The sequence below is a fragment of the Pan paniscus genome, chromosome 14, assembly GCF_029289425.2.
Source record: "Pan paniscus chromosome 14, NHGRI_mPanPan1-v2.0_pri, whole genome shotgun sequence".
Classification (NCBI taxonomy): domain Eukaryota; kingdom Metazoa; phylum Chordata; class Mammalia; order Primates; family Hominidae; genus Pan; species Pan paniscus.
The window spans coordinates 38,399,333-38,419,820 of NC_073263.2; the positions used below are offsets into that span (position 1 = coordinate 38,399,333).

The 20,488-nt window shown below is 36.5% G+C and overlaps 1 protein-coding gene across 1 annotated transcript in view; it reads left to right on the plus strand.

Moving 5' to 3' along the window:
- The window catches only part of FREM2 (FRAS1 related extracellular matrix 2), a 203,608-nt gene extending 185,523 nt beyond the window's left edge, over window positions 1-18,085 (plus strand). Inside the window, exons 17-24 of the mRNA XM_003806915.5 lie at window positions 4,891-5,083; window positions 6,632-6,736; window positions 8,175-8,302; window positions 8,401-8,535; window positions 9,270-9,396; window positions 10,286-10,473; window positions 10,981-11,127; window positions 12,434-18,085. Coding sequence (XP_003806963.4) covers window positions 4,891-5,083; window positions 6,632-6,736; window positions 8,175-8,302; window positions 8,401-8,535; window positions 9,270-9,396; window positions 10,286-10,473; window positions 10,981-11,127; window positions 12,434-12,937 — 1,527 coding nt within the window. The 3' untranslated portion in view covers window positions 12,938-18,085. The remainder of the gene's footprint in view (window positions 1-4,890; window positions 5,084-6,631; window positions 6,737-8,174; window positions 8,303-8,400; window positions 8,536-9,269; window positions 9,397-10,285; window positions 10,474-10,980; window positions 11,128-12,433) is intronic.
- Window positions 18,086-20,488: the final 2,403 nt, after the last annotated feature.

The window sequence follows — 20,488 nt, forward strand, 5'->3', positions numbered from 1 at the left end:
TCAACCAATTTGGTGGTGCCCACTTACATTGAGTGAGGATGGGTCTTCCTTTCTCAGTCCGTGGATTCAAATGCCAATCTTTTCTGGAAACACTCTCATGGACACACCCAGAAATAATGCTTTACCCACTATCTGGGTATCCCTTAGTCTAGTAAATCTGACACCTAAAATTAACCATCATAGATGGCCGTCCCATTTTCTTCTACCTTCTTCACTGAGGTTAAGTTTCTACTTTTCCCCTTGCTGTTGATAGTCTCCTACACCCTCACCTCAACATACACACACATATTATTTACACATAGGTGAGGGAGAAGAAAATAAAAATTAAAGTAGAAGAAATTCAACCCTCTGAGATATTGCCCTAATTTTCCTCCATTAGTTTTGGCTTATAGTGAAGAGAACAAAATATCTAATAATAGTACTAACAATAACAGTAAGCACAATGATAATTGTAATAGCTTACATTTATTGATTGTTTACTACATGCCTGCCATTCTTCTAAATACTTGGTATATTTCCACTCATTCTAGCCTCACAACAACCCTTTGAGATAAGTACAAGTTTTGAAGCAAAGAGAATTCAAATAACTAGCCCAGGTTCGTGTAGCTTGTAAACCTATGCTGTTAAACACATCATAATGCTTATCTGGGCATTAAATTGAATGTGAGTGAATGTGAGAAATGGATATGGTCATGGATGCAATTGCAAGAAAGCCAGATGAACTTTTTCCTTTGTCCTTGGTACAAGTATGCTGCCTGACAGCATTCATGAAAATACGTGCCAGATAACATCCACACCCACTGTTGGTAAAATGGTGCAAATCCATGTCCTAACAACAGTGGTCTACAGCTTCATCTGAATACAGGCAGATCAGTGTTGAATGCAAGCATATTTCATGAGATGGCACCTGAAGGAAAGCAAAGTAAATGCTTGGTAAATTCTACTTTACACTCTATTTTGGAATGTCATGAGAGCCTTCCAAACTTTTGCATTTCAGTATTAAGGATGGGAAAATGGAGAAAAATAAAAAGCAAACCATCAGCATAGACTCCATGTGCTTCAGAGGCTTCGTGGTTTTATTGACCACCCCAGGAAACAGCCCCTGCAGCAAGCCAGTGCTGACCCAGGTCTGTTTGTCCTCAACAATCCCACAGAGCCCAGGCCAAGCGCCTAGCAGACGTTACTTGCCCTCCTCTAGTCCTTTCCCAAATTTGGCATCTCAGCTCAAGGTAATCACTGTGCAAACACATTTTATCAACTGGTAATTGCTTTTGCTAGGAACAACATGATAGAGAATTGATTTTTTAAATGTGTTCTTAGTAGCTAAAGCTACCACCATAAAATATTGCCAAGTCCCTGCATTTTTCTTTGTAAATGAAAATCAACACACTCTGTAAGGGTTTTCTGCCTTCTGCAACCTCCCAATTCAGATTATTTACCTTATTAGCTAACAGGATAGTTATCTGTTAACAGCAATGAAGTGTGATTAACTTTTATGCAGCTAGACTACATCTAGCTTCAGCTGTTATTAAAACTGTATCTGATTTTGCCATCTCATTTATTTGTACATTCATTCATTAAAGAAATATTCCATGAACACCTACACTGTGCCAGGGAACATACCAAGTACTCATGAGGACACCAGACATGAAGCTTACGGAGGAACAAAGTAGTTACAAGAGTCAGATCATCACTCATAAAAGTTAAGAATTTTACTTGCCAAGAAAAACAAATTTGGAATTTCTCTAATGATATTTAACTCTAAAATCATTTTAATAGTTTCTAAAATATAAACACAGATAAATAGCAGGAAAAGCAAAATAGAGATGAATTAAATAAATGATTCCACTCTACCTTTGTGTGTGACACCTATTTTGTAAATAAAATTTAAAGTTGTTTGGGTTCACAATAAACAACACTTTAGATGCAAAATGGTTATTAAAGTTAAATTAAGTTCTTAGAACTATTGGATAGTTTGGTAGTTTTTCTCTTGAAAACAATTTTTTAAAATAATTGAAGACTGCAGATCATTTGATCTTTTATTGTCCTGGCTAGCTGTTTTGCGACATAGAATCTTAACTCTCCCATTTGTTTACAGGTAAACAGCGACTGATAGCATTGTTCAATGTGCATGAATAAGCTACAGAAATGCAACCCCAATCATAGTTTTCACTTAAAACATGAAATTATAATGTACTTATCAGAAGACATAGAATAATTTTGGAAAAGTAAACAAATTTTTTTCTTAGTTGCTTTGGGGAATAATTATGCCTCTTTTTTACTATGTATTTGATTTAGATATATGAAACTTTGAGGCTGGAATATACTTAAGAGGTCATTTTTCCATCCCATTGTTTTATACTTTGTACACTGATACTCTTTTATATGTAAGCCACTCTAAATTATTTTGCAAGATATATACTTACCCCAGTGTGTAGCAGAATAAATTTGACAGTGTGTTACTTTTTCCATGGTATTTGCATTTCACACTTTCCTTTTAAATATGGAATTTAAAGTATTGCTTGCCTTTGATGAAGAAACTTCAAACAGCAATAGGGACATATGAAATCACTCATTGTGTCTCGGTTTCTTTAAGATTTGACAGATATTTATTTCAGTATAAACAAATACCTCGAAAAGTCCTGTGATACAGGCTGAAAGAAAATTAGGTGCTTTTTAAGTTGACATCTAAATGTTAGAATGATTGCATTGCACTCTTCACTTCTGAAGAAGGTAGGTGATCTAGATGGTCAAGATAGCTTCATTTAGCCTTCAGTTCCTCCAGGTAGAGATTCTAAGTAGACAGAAAGAAGGCCTAGCCATGGGTACTAAGAAAATGCAATGTGATTCTGTGTCCAAAAATGATCAAGCTCTAGTTTACCACAACATCAAATAAAATCAAATAAGAATTAGTTGGGGAGCTGTACTCCAAGTAACTTATTCATAGGAAGTGAATATTAGTAATTCCTTCCAAAATAGCATACTCAGTAACATTTGATGGATATAATATAACATTGGAAAAAATTATTCTTAGCACCTATAAAGCTTAATTGGAAATCTATGCCTAAAGCCTAATTATTTTTTAAAATCATGGTTTATTAAAATTGTAAGGTAAAATATTAATCTTAAGGACTAGTGGCATATGGGTTGACTTAATCACCGTCCATTTCCCTGCACTTCAAAATCAATTGCTCAATGAGGTAATAATAGCCGCCCATAGAAACTACTGTCTCAAAGGACTTTTAACGCAAAGCACCTCTCCTGCTGGCCAGGCTAGCAGGTAAGAGGGAATGCTAACTACTATACTATACAGCGAAGAATGAAATAACTGGTTTGGTTGATGGTTCTTTTCTATATATTTTTATTAGGGATTCAGGTCATCATTTTTGTGACATGAGCAGTTTACTTTTAACTTCGTAAGAATGTTCTAAATTATAGTTCTCATGATTTAAATTATTTGCTAACTCATGCCTGTGATTCTTGTTGTGAGCTGTGTGGAAGGAGAACTAGACCATAATCAGACAGCCTGACTCAAACTTCTATGGAGTGTGATCTGACCTAAGTCCTTTCCTCTTGTGTAGAAGAGGCTAGTTGTATTTGTCCTACTATTGTGCAGAGCTATTTTGAGAATTAAATATGATAACTTTTGTTAGATGACCTTAGGACTGCCTTCATCTTTGTTTGGAATATGATGAAGTAAGACAGAATAGAAAAAAACATGGGCCAAAAGCTGAGTTCTGATCTTGTCCGAGCCATTCAGGAGGTTTAGAGAATACTGTGCGACATTTGCCTTTTTCCTTTGAGTCTTAATTTTATCTTCTTCTCTTTCTATCCGTCATCCATTGACCATCCAACTATCCATCCATACATGCAAAATAATTATGGTGGAGAGTGAAAATATTAAATAGTGTTTATTCAGAAACTAGTATAGTTTCTGAAATATGGTAAGTACTCAATAAATAAATATTAGTTTATCCTCCACTATTCCCAACCCATCTGCTAAACACCAGAAGGAGGAAAGTATAAAATTCAAGGCAAGACACTTCATTTCAACTAATTATTCTTGAGATATTATAAATGTTATATGTCATTAGTAAATATATTTGCTTCCAGATCGATGTTTCATATTCCCTTAATAAAAAAGTAGCTCATAGCAGCATTTTTTATAATAGCCAAAAACTGGAAACAACCCAAATGGCCATGAAGTGATAAATAGATAAATGAAATGTAATATGTGCATACAATGGGCTGCAATTCAGTAACAGGGGAATGAAGTATTGAAACGTGCTCCAACATGGATGCACCTTGAAAACATTATGCTAAATGAAAGAAATCTATCACAAAAAAACACATTTTGTATGATTCCATTTATATGAAATGTCCAGGATAGACAAATACATAAAGACCTAGTGGTTTCCAGGGACTGGCAGGGAGGAGGGATTGGGGGTGACTGCTAATAAGTACAGGCTTCCTTTTGGAGGTGATGAAAATCTTCTAAAATTGATTGTGTTGGTTGCACAGCTCCTTAAATATACTAAGAACCATTGAACTGTTTACTTTAAATAGGTGAATTACATGGTATGTAAACTATCTTCATAAAACTGCTCTAAAGTAAAGAGGATTTTATAAGTATAGTATGCTCAAAATAATGCACTGTCTTAAGGATTTCTGGTACATATCCTTTGTTGCCAATGAAGGTAATTAGTAACAACTATTTAATCGATCCAAAATTAAGTGAGGGGAAAATAGTGTTATAAAATGCTGTCATTTCCTCTTCTCAATGATTACTCAAAATCTTCAGTTAAGCGAAAAGAGAAAATGGCTTGTACAAAATTAGGCCCACTTAGTTAACACTGAGTCATGTTGATTGATGTGATTTTACTGTTTTAGGTCCTAAACCTAGTGCAGTCCTATGTGACCCTTCGAGTCCCTCTGTATGTTTCCTACGTGTTCCATTCCCCTGTGGGGGTAGGAGGCTGGCAGCATTTTGACTTGAAGTCAGAGCTTCGTCTAACTTTTGTGTATGACACTGCCATCTTGTGGAATGATGGAATTGGCAGCCCCCCAGAGGCTGAACTTCAAGGTGAGTTCAGAAGACTTGGAAAATTCTATAGTTTTGTAACCTATTTAAACTATTTAAGACGATTTTTTTTTTGCCATTGCTAAAAGTAGTACTAGCAAATTTCAGTATATTTTCATTTTCTATCTATAATAAGATAATTTCACCTTTTTCATCAAAAAACTCTTTAAATCATATTAGGGCTTTAAATTTTGTGTAATATGTGATTATTAAATATAACTTTATATATTTCATGGATATTTTATCCTTGCGATCTATTTTAGGTGATTAATTATTTATGTGTTACATAACACAACATATATATTTTTCTGAATTCTAGAAAATGGATAGAGGAAGCTCCAACGAAAGCAAGAAATGACCAAGGGAAAAAGTTACACATTTTTATTTCTGAAAAAAAGAGGTGCATTTAAATTAAATACAAATTATGGCCTGAATTCTAGTCATGACTCTACAACTAACTAGCTGTGAGATCTCAAGCATATTGCTTAACCTTTCTGGGACTTAACTTTTTCTGAATGATTGACACAACTTCTAATATCTCTTTCTGATTTAAAATTCTATTACTCTGGGGTACTTTAGTTGAATGTCTGTGAACTCTGATTGTGAATGCCACTAGTTCGAGTTCGCAAGCATTTGCAAAACTTGGTTTCAATCTCCATGTTAGACTCATAGTTCAAAGTCCGCAAGCATCAATCTAATAAATCCATTAGTAGGATGAGTGCTTTTTCTTTTTCAGACATGTATTACTGTTCCAATTCCACAAACATCCGTAGTGTCATGCCAGTACTGCATTTTACTAGCCAGCAGGAAAACAGAGTTGATAGTGCACCTCAAATGTAAATCTACTCTCTTAAGTGTATTAAAACCTATTTATGCTCTGTTCATTTTGTTGTTGTCTTTTTTTCTCCATGTTTCATTTTGAATAGTTTCTATTTTAGAGCTATGTGACAGGTAATATGATCACCCTGAGTTATGATTCCAAATTATTTCAAATGTTTTAAGTCGGTGTCTTGTTTTAAAGATGTATATTTAAGTTAATCTTGAGGATTTTTCTGTGGTTCCCAACCTCCACATAGGATCTCTTGTTTCCTTCTGATTTCTGGAGCCAAATTTTATCAAACTGCTAAATTTCTTGGGAAAGCTTCAGAGGTTTCTTTAAGTCTATAAAATTAGGAATAATTCTGGATAACTCAAACCTATTTCTATTTACATGTCCGAATCTCCATCAATTTGACAATTTTGTCATGCCTCTCAATTTACAGCTTCATTTTTGTAAACTCAGATTTAAAAAAAACTTGGTCTATTGTAAGTAATCTGTGTATTTCATAGTGACTTCACTCATGTTACTTAATAATTCATTTTGGCTCCCTTTTCTGCTTAGAAAAGAAAATGAAGATACTTCTGCCTCCGTTATTCAGAATTCTTCTGATAATACCGTTTGCCCAGAATGCTTAAAGACAAGTCAAACCTGAATTAATTTTTGGAAGGAATATGTACATAAGGGGTCTCTGGCTACATATATTTTCATTCTTGGTACTCTCCCCATTATAGGTTCTCTCTATCCAACCAGCATGCGCATTGGTGATGAGGGGCGCTTGGCCGTGCACTTCAAGACAGAGGCTCAGTTCCATGGCTTATTTGTGCTGTCACATCCCGGTAAGCCCCGTTATCTTTTAACAACCACTCCTCACACAAAAAGGAGGTAGATTTTCCATCTTCACACATTTCAGCGTGCTTCTCTGTTACCACTGAAGCCCTTAATCTCAAATGAATTGTACATGCGCGATTATCTCCATGAGAGCTTGATAATTGTTTAGCTTCACCTCATAATCCACAAAATTATCATTATGCAGACTTTCAGAGAAAATGCAAAATAATTAGAGTAAAATTAAAAGGAAACCCTATTGAGTTCATTTTAAGGAAAGTTTTCCTTAAAAAGCATAGGAATAATCATTTCTTTCTCTGCTTTGCTTCCATTGTACAAATTGAATTGCAGATGATTCATTCAGCAAGCACTTCTCTTTTCACAGCTTTTTCCTAGGTACTGTGAGAAACCCTTTTAATAGGGTCAGAGGAGGTACTTCACTTTCATATTTAAGTTTTGGACATGTTAATTATGTTTAATAAGTATTGGCTATGCAATTTTACTAACTGTGATGCACGTGCTTTGAATATCAACAAGGCAGCAGTTGATAAAATCCCACGTCTAACTTCATTTGTTTTTTGTTTTTTTTTTTTAACAAGGGACATTTCACTAGAAAGAGCTTATTTTTTATTTGACTCTCCATGTTACCAGTTTAGTAACATGGAGAGTCAAATAAAAAATAAGCTATTTTTCTGCCAGCTTATATTAGACTGGGAAAGGGAAAATAGTTCACTCAACATCTTTATAGCTTTTCTTTTTCTGGACTTGAACTCTAACAAAAGAGAATAGGGCTGAATAATTAGGAAGAGAAAGAGGCTTCATTGTATTTTTATGGAACTGAGCTACAAGAAAGAAAGAATCCAAAAAAATCATTTTGCTTTATTGTATTTGACAGTTCTGGAAAATGAGGATTTTCTGGTCTATACAGTTTTCTTCTACATGCCTACCTTTCTAATAAACTGAATCTTTGTGTAGCCATGATTGCAGGCAATCTAACTAAAATCGGACTCCATTCATAAATTGGGTTTGCCCAGCTGTGTGGATACTAATGGACTATTTTAAGTTCAGCTCATAACTTCAGTGCACAATAAAGGCATTCACATCACCCTTTATTGTGCTGCTGTGACTCCCCAGAAAGTAGCTCTGAACAATTTGAGCATTTCTGTACAATTATCTTTTGACAAAACTATAGAGCAGAAACAGTACTGAAGTAGGAATCAGAAAGTCACATCCTAGCTGTGTGATCTTTGGAAAGTCACATAGTCACTCACAGCCCAGTTTCTTCATCTGCCAGAGGAGGAGAATTATACTAACCATGACTGCCTTGCAGTCTTCTTATAAAAACAGAAGCAAATAATGTATGATCGTTTATTTTGAAAACTCTAAACTGTTATGCAGTCTTTTAATTGAACCACTATATCATTATTATCATTACTGGCACTTTCCTAGCATCCTTTACAAGCTCAGTGATCATGTCAGCTGATCATCCAGGCCTGACATTTTCCCTCCGCCTCATAAGAAGTGAACCAACCTATAACCAGCCAGTACAGCAGTGGAGCTTTGTCTCTGACTTTGCCGTAAGTGACTAAGACTCTTAATTAATTTTCTTCTGCTGCTGCCATCTGATTACACCTCAGATTTTTAAATGTAATATATCAATATCTTCTCCTCAAAGGTACGTGACTACTCAGGGACCTATACTGTGAAGCTGGTGCCATGCACCGCCCCATCACATCAGGAATACCGCCTGCCAGTCACCTGCAACCCCAGAGAACCTGTCACCTTTGACCTTGACATCCGATTCCAACAGGTGTGGCTTATAGAATTATTATCTCATGACTTGCAGAATCCCACTTTGTTTTTCATTTATTAGTAAAAAAAAAATCCACACATGAATGACTTTAATTCTTGCATGCTGAAAAGAAAAGAAATCAGACAGTTAAGGAAGCAAGGGATAAAAGAATGAGGAAAGATTTGCCCTTTATCTGTTGTTAGTACAGGGTGTAAAATTCAGAGTTTAAATGTATGCAATGGTTATTTTTTTCTTATCTGATCTTATCTTGTCTCCTCCTGAAGTTTGCTGTCTTGGAGATTTGAGAATTTTCCCCACACTTCTGCATTTCTTTTCTTGTTCTTCTCTAAAGAGAATGAAATCCTGTAGCTCAAACCACCTCAAAGTACCTGATTGCCATTATGTATTATAAAAAATGTGATGGCATCTTTTTTTCAAGAATTTATACTATTGGCCTTCTACTGACAATGATATTTATAAGTCCTTTATATACCCCAATAAACCAGTGGAAATGAGCTCAAGCAATGCTATTTAGTCCCATTCAAAAAATGACTTGATCCCACCAGTTTTGCCTTCTCAAGGACAAAAGCAATGTTACAACTCTCTAAGTTGGCTTGGTAGGGTGTGAAAATTGTGATGCAGTGTTTAGTGTTCTACAGTCAGTGTACGGTGAATGTATGTATCTGTGAACAGTATGTTTGTGCACCATCAGAACCACCGATGCATAAAAGAACTTTTACCTTTGGTTGTAGGTCAGTGATCCAGTGGCTGCTGAGTTTAGCTTGAACACCCAAATGTACCTGCTCTCTAAGAAGAGTCTCTGGTTGTCTGATGGATCCATGGGATTCGGGCAAGAGAGTGATGTTGCTTTTGCAGAAGGTATCACTTTACAAATGAGAGGGATGCTCTGTTTGTCATGTATATCTTTTGTGCTTTGCTTTTTGGGGATTGTGTTTGAGGGGGCAAATTATAGCTTTTTTTATGGTTTTGAGAATGTAACTGGGTCTTTACCCACTCTGGCTGGTGTGGGAAGTCGTTGTGATTGGGTATATGTGACTGGGTATCTTTTTTTTCTGAGGAAGCTAATCTCTAGCTGTCTTACTTAAATGACTTTTGGAACAAGTCTAGATGATTTTCTCAAATTTTTTTTTCAATCTGTGTAAACTTAAATGCTGCAGCTACATGAGACTGTAAATGCCTCTCAGGCAAAGATTGTGCCTGCCTTACTCAATGGTGTATATTCAGCACCCAACACACATACCTAGCAAAAATACCTGGCACTCATGGTAGGGGTTCAATAATAGTTATGAAATAAAGAATTGAACACCAGGGGGTTTCATTAAACCCTCTTTCAGAAACAAATAACGTTAATTAAGCTTTGTATTGATACTTTCTTTCTTAGTGTTATTCTGTATTGTATCAGTATATATCTTATCAACTTATTTTTGTAAACTGGACTTGGACCACAATGGGATATTATTAATGTCAAATTATAGGCCAGATCTTTGAAATTATTCACACTAGTGGCTGAGCATCTGAGACTCAATAAATCTTTAGTCACTTGTGGTCAGTCTGCAAAGTGGTCTTACCTGAGGCCTGAGAATGTACCAGATCTTGAAGCTCATACAAACAGGCCTTCAACATTTGATAGTAGATGAGGGTGGCAAGGAAATAATCTCTGTGTCCTCATTGTCATAACCTGTTTACGGTGTCACGTTGATATACCTTATCACATAACAGAAACAACATTTCCACATCTCTATTTCAGGTGATATAATTTATGGTCGTGTCATGGTGGATCCTGTCCAGAATCTGGGTGACTCCTTTTACTGCAGCATTGAGAAGGTGTTTCTATGCACTGGAGCTGATGGCTATGTTCCCAAGTATAGTCCAACGAATGCAGAATATGGCTGCTTAGCCGACTCTCCTTCACTCTTATATAGATTTAAAATTGTGGTAAGTGCTTTGACCCAAAAAATGAGCTAGATAGATTTTTCAAAGTTCAGCCTCCTTGTCTTATATTTAAAAACAAGGCTGGGCACAGTGACCACACTATAGTCCCAGCACTTTGGGAGGCCAAGGTAGTAGGATCACTTGAAGCCAGGATTTCAAGACCAGCCTGGGCAACATAGAGACCCCATCTCTACAAAAAATTTTTAAAAATTAGCCGAGCATCGTGGCACGTGCCTGGAGTCCCAGCTACTTGGGAGGCTGAGGTGGGAAGATTACCTAAGTCAGGAAGTTCAATCTATGACCATGCTACTGCACTCTAGCCTGGGTGACAGAGAAGGTCCCCATCTCTTAAAAAAAATAGAAAAACCAACAAAATGATCATTTTTAGTAAACCAAATGGTGACATTTTATAGTAATTTGTACTTGCACAAAACAAATAGAGAAACATGCTGTCCTGGCAAAAGCCGTGGCATTATCTACAGCAATCACCACTTTCCTTACTGCTTAAAGGACAAAGCTCAGCCAGAGACACAAGCGACCAGTTTTGGAAATGTCCTATTTAATGCCAAACTAGCAGTGGATGACCCTGAAGCCATTCTCTTAGTGAATCAGCCTGGATCTGATGGATTTAAAGTCGACTCAACACCACTCTTTCAGGTAGGCCAAATACAAGCTCATTTGTAGTAGTTGTGTACCCACATGCAAGTTATGGAACATTTATATGCCTCAGATGTCTCATATGTAAATAGCAGTAATAGTAATATTGCATACAGTTAATGGGAACATTGAATAAGATATGGCAAATAAACTACATAGCCCTATGCTGGGCATATGGTGAGCACTCCATAAACCCAGCGTTTATTATTTTTGTTAGCAATATATCTGGCTTTCATAGCTCTTATCACTTTTATTAATGTATTAATATTATTTTAAGACTATGTGTAATGAAGAGTCTTATTTAGCCCAGAATATAAATCTGTGTCTGACAGTTGAGTAATCTGCTTTTCTTATTCAAAACTTCCTTCCTGCTGACTTTTCACCAATATCTTAATTAGAGTGATCTTGTGTGAACTGCTGAACTCAGGAAAGCAATTGTGCACAGCTCCACTCTCAAAGATTTCAGAAACCAAGATACAAATTCCTGACTCAGGGATCAAAGGTGGAGGGAAACACAGGCAGCTGCCACAACACTGAGCAAATGCCACAAATTTCAAGAGGTGCTTACACTGCAAATCTCTGCCGAAGCAAGTGCAGCTTTTAGGATATTTACTGAAAATTAACCCGACAGGATGGCCTGGAGAAATGTGTTATTTTCATTCAACCTAAGGAAGGATCTTAAGAAAGCATGTTTGTTATTCTCAATCTTTTCAAACAAGAAGTTGAAGTATGATATGTTTTATTTTTATTTTTGCCATTAAATCTCAAAGCATCTGACCTTCCTAAATCTTGCATGCTTCAAAGACTCATCAGAAAATTCATCCTTTTCCAAAGCCCCAGAAAAGCTTGAAAATTGATTTTTCCCCCTATGGTCTTATATGCAATAAGCAGCAAGACACAGTGAAAAGAGTCCTGGGGTTCAGAAGATTTGAGCTGTAGTCCTGCCTCTGCCACTAACTGGTTGAGTAACATTGGGCAACTCACTTAACTGCTGCATATTCTTATTTACTCATTTTTTTAATGAATAAGCTAGACTGTATAATCTATTAATAGTTCTTTAGAACTCTCCCATTCTATGACAAGTACCACATATTCACTCCCTTAAGAGTTGCACAGAATATATCACAGAGTGCTTTGCACAGAGCCTTGCACCTAGTACTCATTCAAAAATATTAAGTAAGTTAATTCTGCAGACTAAAATAAATCATTTATTAATATCTCTGCCATTAATTTCTCTAGCAAAGAGTCGTGGATTAGATTGACATGGTATCTAGTATTTCCTAATAAATAGAGTTGTGCTTTCTAGGTCGCTCTAGGCCGAGAGTGGTATATACATACGATCTATACAGTGAGATCGAAAGACAATGCCAATCGAGGTATTGGCAAAAGAAGTGTGGAGTACCATTCTCTGGTGAGTCAAGGAAAGCCCCAATCCACCACCAAGAGCCGGAAGAAGAGAGAGATCAGGAGCACACCGTCACTGGCATGGGAGATTGGTGCTGAAAACAATCGAGGAACAAACATCCAGCACATTGCCCTGGACCGCACCAAGAGGCAGATCCCCCGTGGGAGAGCACCTCCAGATGGTATCCTCCCCTGGGAGCTCAACAGCCCCAGCTCTGCAGTCAGCCTGGTCACTGTGGTGGGAGGCACCACGGTAGGGTTACTCACCATCTGCCTCACTGTCATTGCAGTGCTGATGTGCAGGGGCAAGGAAAGTTTCAGGGGGAAGGATGCCCCGAAAGGCTCCAGCAGCAGCGAGCCCATGGTGCCCCCACAGAGCCATCACAATGACAGCTCAGAAGTTTGATGACTGCAGATAGAATTCAACCTTTTCCGTAAGTGCCTCAGAAAATATCACAATGGAACCTTAAATACTTCTGGTAAACCATAGAGAATGGAGGATGGCTGTGATGAAGCTGCTCAGAGAATATGACTGTACTAATGGAGTTTGATTTGAATTCTCCATACTCTTTTATGCATCAAAAGACAAATTAAGGCATCTTTCCTCTTGCCCCGAAGGCACCAACAACGTACTCATATGTACACAGAGCCATGATGTGAGGACTGTACTCCTCATTTTAGACATATTCTCTATGCAGTGGAGATAAATCTATTAAAAGGTGCTAACAGACTCTCTTACAAGTGTAAGAGGAATCTACTGTTGCTACGTTAGTGTGAATGTTGAAGGTGCAATTATCACATTGTTTATTCATTGTATAACAGATTATTACTAGAAAGGTTTTTGTTGCTAGTCTGGAAAACTGGTGAACACACTGTTTATTATGACAAGTTTTCAAATAGGTGAAGACAGCATAGAATTATGACCAGGGTGGCTCAACCCACAAATCAACTGATCTACTACTTGGGAGACAGTGGAAGGAAAGATAGAGGGAAGGAAGTTCACTCACTTGAATTTGAATTGCTTCTCATTCTCATCAGACTCTCCTTGTTTTGTTTGCATATTTAATTTTAAATTAAACCAAAGAATATGTTAATTCTGAAAGAGATTTTTAAGAGATGCTGCTCTGTTTTGGCATATAGTGAGTAATGGTAGAGCTCTTGCATGGTAATATACCTTATTGGTGCTCAACATTTGTGGGAAATTAGAGGGTTGGTGAGATTTTGGTGATGAATAAATGCCATAGAGTTAGAGTCACTACAAGACAATGTTCTCTAAGAACTGAGCCTAGATGTTTGCAGTATTGAACCCATAAATGATAATAAGAAACATTATTACAGATGGTGAAGGGAGAAAGTGGTATTTATTAATATAATGTGTATAATCAGAGTGCCTCTTATACATACTTTATAGAATAAAGGAACATTTTGACCGATGAGGTTATCCCTTGGAGTAGCGTAATCACACAATAACATTTAGAACTTAAATTGGCTACAGGACATTTTATTAGCTTTCTATCCAGCATCTGGTCCAAACGATGGGACTCTCTGCAACTATCATTCCGGAAATGGTCTTGGAGGTGGCCAGAATCATTGACCATATTTTTATTTGGTTCAAGAAGACATCGCTCTGGCATCCCCAGTTCAGTGAACTGGTACAATGTGGTCCCTCTCAATATTTAAAAATATAATTTGTAGCAGTGCTTACCATTCACCTCACAAAGCCAAGGAACTTGAGTGAGCTTCCTTGGCAAGCCTCCCATTGCCTTTCTGCATCAATGTGTTTGTTACCAAATAGCAGAAATTTCGCTTAGAAGGGGAAAACTTCAGCTTTCCAAAAGCTAGTAAACATGTTTCAAAGAAAAATAAGGTCAGGAGAAAAAGAATAATGCCTACAGATTATCCTTCAGATGCTGGCTAGAATCCCCTTTGACTTCTAGCCATAAGCTGGCCACACTGGACATCTTGGTCACTGCAGAATTTTAAAAGGCAAACTTCTCAGAACAGATGTGCACATCTTAGTTTGGTGTCTGTAAGTATCAACCATTTCTTGATCAAGATAAGGAAGCAACACTGATACTGAGAGAGAGGTCATATGTTCAATAGTTGCCTTTCTTCTTTTAGGCAGCTCTGCACTTCATGTTCAGTTTTTTAAAAATAGACTGTAGTATCCTTTCATTGGAGAATTTACAAAAATATCACCTGCAGCTCAAAAGTCCCACTAACGGCTTATATGAACAGAAAGTACTGTGTAGCCCAGGAGTTTATTTAGCAAGATAAATAGTGGTAATTTCTTAATCATTCCCCTTTCCTTTGCTTTACCTTCTGGCAGATGCTTAGCTACTTCTTTGGCTACCTCATAATTTGTATGGGAATGAACATGAATTAGGGAACTTCAAATAGTGCATAGACTTTTCCCTACTTACCACTGGGTTCAATTGATGTAGACTGTTAGAGCAAGTATACTCAATCAACTTGCTGATATTTTAGTAGTTAACAGCTTCCGAGCCTATCATGCAATTTGGAGTCTGTCAATGAATATAGCAATCGGTGAAGCATTACTATACGAAGTCTGTTTTGAGGCTTTGGGTCAAGCTGGTTTTATACCAAATTTCACTCTACAATGCATATTCTAATGAAGCTACTTTATATAAATTGGAGAGCTTATAAAATGCAGAACATTTCGATCCTATCCTACCAAATATTTATCCTTCTCTGTCCTCTATTCTCTTACTCTCCTCTCTCCCTTTTTCCTTTCCTTTATTCCCTTGAAAAAAGAGAATCTGTGGGAAATAGGCAGATATAGCTTTTTAAAATATAAAGTACTTGGGATTTTGCATTATTTTTCTTAATATCTATTTACTAAGTATGTAATTTAATATACATTAATTATTTTTTGAAACTCTTGTTAGTGGGAAGAATATGGTAAATTTTTTGTTAAATAAAATAGACCCTTATGTTTAGCATTTTGTTTTTAGAGAACTATTCTGGTACTATCAGAACAAATACATAAAATAACTTCCCATAGAGAACAGGATATAGCAATAATAGCTCCTTAGATACTCAGTGGCTTCTGACTCCAATCAAGGTCTTGTTGATATTATATAGTAAAAATAAAACCAAAAATAAATATTATTCAAGTGGCTCTTCTAAGCATATGAATCATGAAGCACTGAAATATATATTTTAATGATGATCTTATTTATTCCCATTTTTGCCCTTAGTTAACATTTACTGGTGCTCACCTAGGATTGGCTATTCTGAGGGATTGCATAGAAACCAAGCTCCACTTGCTGTCCTTGGGAAGGTTATAACTGAATGCAGCTCTTTATTTGGACTAAAGTGTCAGGATATGCATTAGATTCTCTCCTGAACCAAAAACACAACAGTCATTATCTGTGAACCATAATTTAAAAATCTTTCTAGAATAACAACAGCAGACTCCACTCTTGTTTGTCTAAAAGAGCCCTACTGGGTATGGATCATTCTGATGACAGATTTATACAAAATGATTCAAACCAGTAACTTAGTAAAATTGACCTTCGCAAACCCTCACTGGGGGAGTGCCTTGCAGAGCTGTGGGTGGGACTGCACATTCTTTTCCTCTTAGTAAAAGATAGGCCCACTTTATTCCAAGAATAACACTTAGCACATAAACTCTTCTTCCAGCTCGTTAGCAGCATTAGCACCTTCTGAATTCCACCCTCTCAGAAGAATCCACAGTGTTTGAACAATTTGCATAAAGGTCAGCTAGCATCCTGCTGCCAAGCCACTGCATAGCATTTGTGATAAGAAGGACCAACTCTAGGCTCAATATGAAGGGATTTAGTTCTGTAAGCAGCAAAAAAGCTTCTTTATCAAGTCATCTTACCTCTAATTCTTTTCCAGTGTGCCAACTCCAAAGTCAACATTAAAAATGTAAATGGACCTGTGTAAATATCACAGAGAGCTTTTCCTTATACATCTCAATGCTGAGAGTTAAAATATTCCCAGGTTAAAATTTTTTTAAAGTACCAATAATAGAGCTAAATACAATGACATTTGCTTTTAAAAGGTGGATATTTTATTTCTGCTTTTTGAAAATACTTACTTAGTATTGACTTGGAAGCCAATTTGGTCCTTTAATAAGTAAAGAAAATAATATGTTTAAAAATGTAAATGTTTTACAAATTTGAAACTTTCATAATTGTATTAATCAGAAAACAAGCACATTGCCATTCTTTGAAACTCATGTTTCTAGACATGACAGCGGTAATAAAAGGATGAAAACAAGTGTCTTCACTAAGCATATGGCCAATAAATGGGACCCAAACGTTCAATCTGTTCAGTTTACCAAGGTTCAGAAATACGTAATTTAGCAGGAAACTATAAATACCAGTGCTATCACAGCCACACATACACACACACAGACATAAAATAACCAAACATCTCATTTCTAGGAAAGAGATAACACTAAAGGCATCATAGTTTTAACTGAAATACGTTATATGAAGTTTTACAAAAAGGTCAACAGAAAGCTCATTTGTGAAAACATACTCTCATGGGAGCTTCTTTAATATTAGTTCAGAGGTTAATATATTTCCTGGAGGTATTTTCCTAGAATTGATTGCACTATTGCATGGTAATAACATTTAATTTTTAAGGAAACATTATATATAGGTTCAAGTTATCCCTTAATGTTGATTTCTCCCCTTTTCCATGTATTTTGATACTAAGAAACAAAATGCTTTGAGATTTTGGTAACTATTTTGATTTTGATAAAACATGTTAAAATAGAAGGACATGATATTTTTCTATAGTTTCCATCAGGAAGAGTACATCAGAAACTTCTCCATAAGGAAAGAAAACTGACTCTCTCTTGAACTAGTGTTGATAAAATGCACTAATGTCTTTCTTAATTTTATTTTATTAGGAGAAAAATCAGAATATTAAATTTGCAAACTTTTGAACAGCAGTAATAGCTCCTTAGACACTCAGTATCTTTCTTCCCTATCTTTCAAGCACATTTAATTTCTTTCCCCTGGTATTTGTTTGCTTTGTGTTTTTTCAATATTTTGTTTGCTAAAGAGCAATAACAACAACAAAGCTGGTCCGGCCCTGACACCTACTTTTGCTTTTTTTCTTTCTTTTAATTTGTTGAACTATAGGTTTCTTTCTCTGAGATGTATTTTTCATTCTTCCAATAATGCTCTCTTTTTCATTTCAAAACCATTACCACTTTCAATATGTAATTAACATCCTCATTCATCAGAAAGCTGGTAAGTCCACACAGCATTTGTGCAGTATCCCTTCTGTGTAAAATTTTAAGGCTTTCAGATGAAAGAAAAAAGAACTTCCTGCAAAAGATCAAAAGCATCATACTAAATAAAATGATGACAATATGTGCCTTGATTTTTCTCTCAATGGAGGCTCAACATTGACATTTAAGATGTAAAAAAAATTACTTTGATGGTTTAATTAAGAATAATAAGTCAAATATCACATGTATGTAGTTCTTTTGGATGACCGAATACCTTAAAATGAACTAAATAACTGAAATAAAGTGTTAAAATGTTAACAGCATTGAAGTTTTTTAAATTATAATTATTAGATTCACAATGTTCTTTTACTATGCCAAATGTTGCCTACACTGATTACATGATTGTCACAGTTTAAGTGAATTTCTACTATGGATCTTTATTTTTCCCAATGTTTGGATCATCCTCTCAGATAAGAATTGTCAGTATTGCGCCTCAAGAATGAAGAAAAAATAAGAATGTAAATTTTTAAAAGCTAGCATTAAAAGTAAAGAGCAGTACAATAAAAATCACTTAAAATAGAGAAAGGCAACTACTGAGTAAGAAGAAAAGATAATTTCTGTAAAAGCTAAATTTATGCACATTACAAAAAGTAGTCAAATCAGTCTTCCATTGTGACTTCAGGAATTCAAATGCCAGTTGTTGCAAAATATATATATATATATACACACACACATACACACACATATATGTACATACATATATAGATAGATAGATAGATAGATAGATAGATAGATAGATAGATAGATAGATAGATTTTTTTTTTTTTGAGACAGCGTTTCGCTCTTGTTGCCCAGGCTGGAGTGCAATGGAATGATCTTGGCTCACCGCAACCTCCGCCTCCTGGGTTCAAGTGATTCTTCTGCCTCAACCTCCTGAGTAGCTGGGATTACAGGTGCCCACTACCATGCCTGGCTAGTTTTTGTATTTTTAGTAGAGACAGGGTTTCTCCATGTTGGTCAGGCTGATCTCGAACTCCCAACCTCAGATGATCCTCCCGCCTCCACCTCCCAAAGTACTGGAATTACAATGGCGTGAGCCACCACAAGATATTTTTAAAGCCCATTTGTCTATAAAAGAAAACTCTTGGACAAGGAGCTTTGTGTTTTATAATTGTATTACGTGCCTGCTTCCTTACCAAGTGCCCTCCATAACACTAAGTAAATTTATATTTATCTAGCCTCTGAGTGACATATCTGTGTGTAATGGAATTATTTGCAGAATTTAATAGCCTTTTTTATTTTCGCATGAGAATTTTTCAAAAACTATCAGGGTCTAGTTTTATCATACATTTACTAAGTTACTACATATTGGTGGATATTGACGTTTATTCCTGGGAATCTAATTTTGCAAACAATTTGGAGCCATTCAGTCATAAATTCATGTCAACAATAAGTCTTGCTGCCGCTTGTGTTTCATAACTACGCTTGCTTTCCTTCAAAATATACCAAGTGTGTAATATAAATAAAGCCCATATCAATATAAATGTTCAAATGGCCAAGTTATTCTGGTGCATTCTGTAACTTAATTTTTTATGCTAAAATCACAGATTCCCATAGGCTACAATGAATGTCAGTTATTTTCTTTCTGGTTCTGGAGCCTTAAACTTAGTTCTCTGGACTGGGACCTGTGCTTCCACTGCCACTCATACTGATGGTAAAACTTTGCCTCTCCCCAGTAGAATCCACCTGCAGGGTCCTGGCATCTGCCCACTAGTTATAAAGAGTGTAGCCAGAGGCTCATCAGAGGCAAATGTGTATTTTAAGGAAACAACATATTTGGACTAGCTAATTCTTTGTCCCAGGAAGCAGTGTGACTAGACTTTGCTGTAGTTAGGAACTCCTGCCCAGTGCACTGATGAGGATGAATTAACTAATCTGGTCTTTACTGCCAATGTAGTCTGGTCACCTCAATTAATGATCAATTGATTTGTTATAAGGTCAGATTTTTAACATGAGGCCACCACTGTTTAATACCAAAAGGAAATGCAAAGACATCTTGTTTAAGACATTGAAGAATATCCCAAGAATAGGACAAAATACAAAAAAGAAGGTGAAGTGGAAGAAAAATAATTGCTATGTCAAAGATCTTCTAGCACTTTCAAGACTGGGGAGAGAAAAACGGCTGTGTTGTAAGAGAAAGTTTGTGACCAGTAACGGAAAAGTGCAGCTCAACCAATCTTCACCATGGAAGAAAAAAACATGGGTAGACCTTTCATTGTGATGTCTAAGGCAGGAGTCATAAGGCAGGGTAAACTGGTTTAGGATTGGCTAGTTTGAATACTTCCAGCAGTCTCTAGGGCATAGGGACAGTCTCTAGTTGTCTGGTACCTAGTTCTGGGGTGTTTAGCCGGTGTGGTGAAGAAATGTCCAAGCTGCTAGGGACAGGGCCTGGCCTTCAGGAAGCCTCAGGAAGGGAACCAGAGAAGGAAAGAGTCATGATTCAGTCCCTCAAGGATATTGATGGTGAGAGAAAAAGCCACACCCACACCCAGAGGCACCCAATTTAAGGAAAACCCACAAACCAGACTTGGTCAAGGTAGACGTGACTAGGAAAACGGACTCATCAGGAACAGAGGCAGGGCGATCTGGGACTATACTCTATTGATTCCTCCCTACCCTTCAACCAAGCCAGTAAACTTCCCTCTAAAAACCTTGACCGTC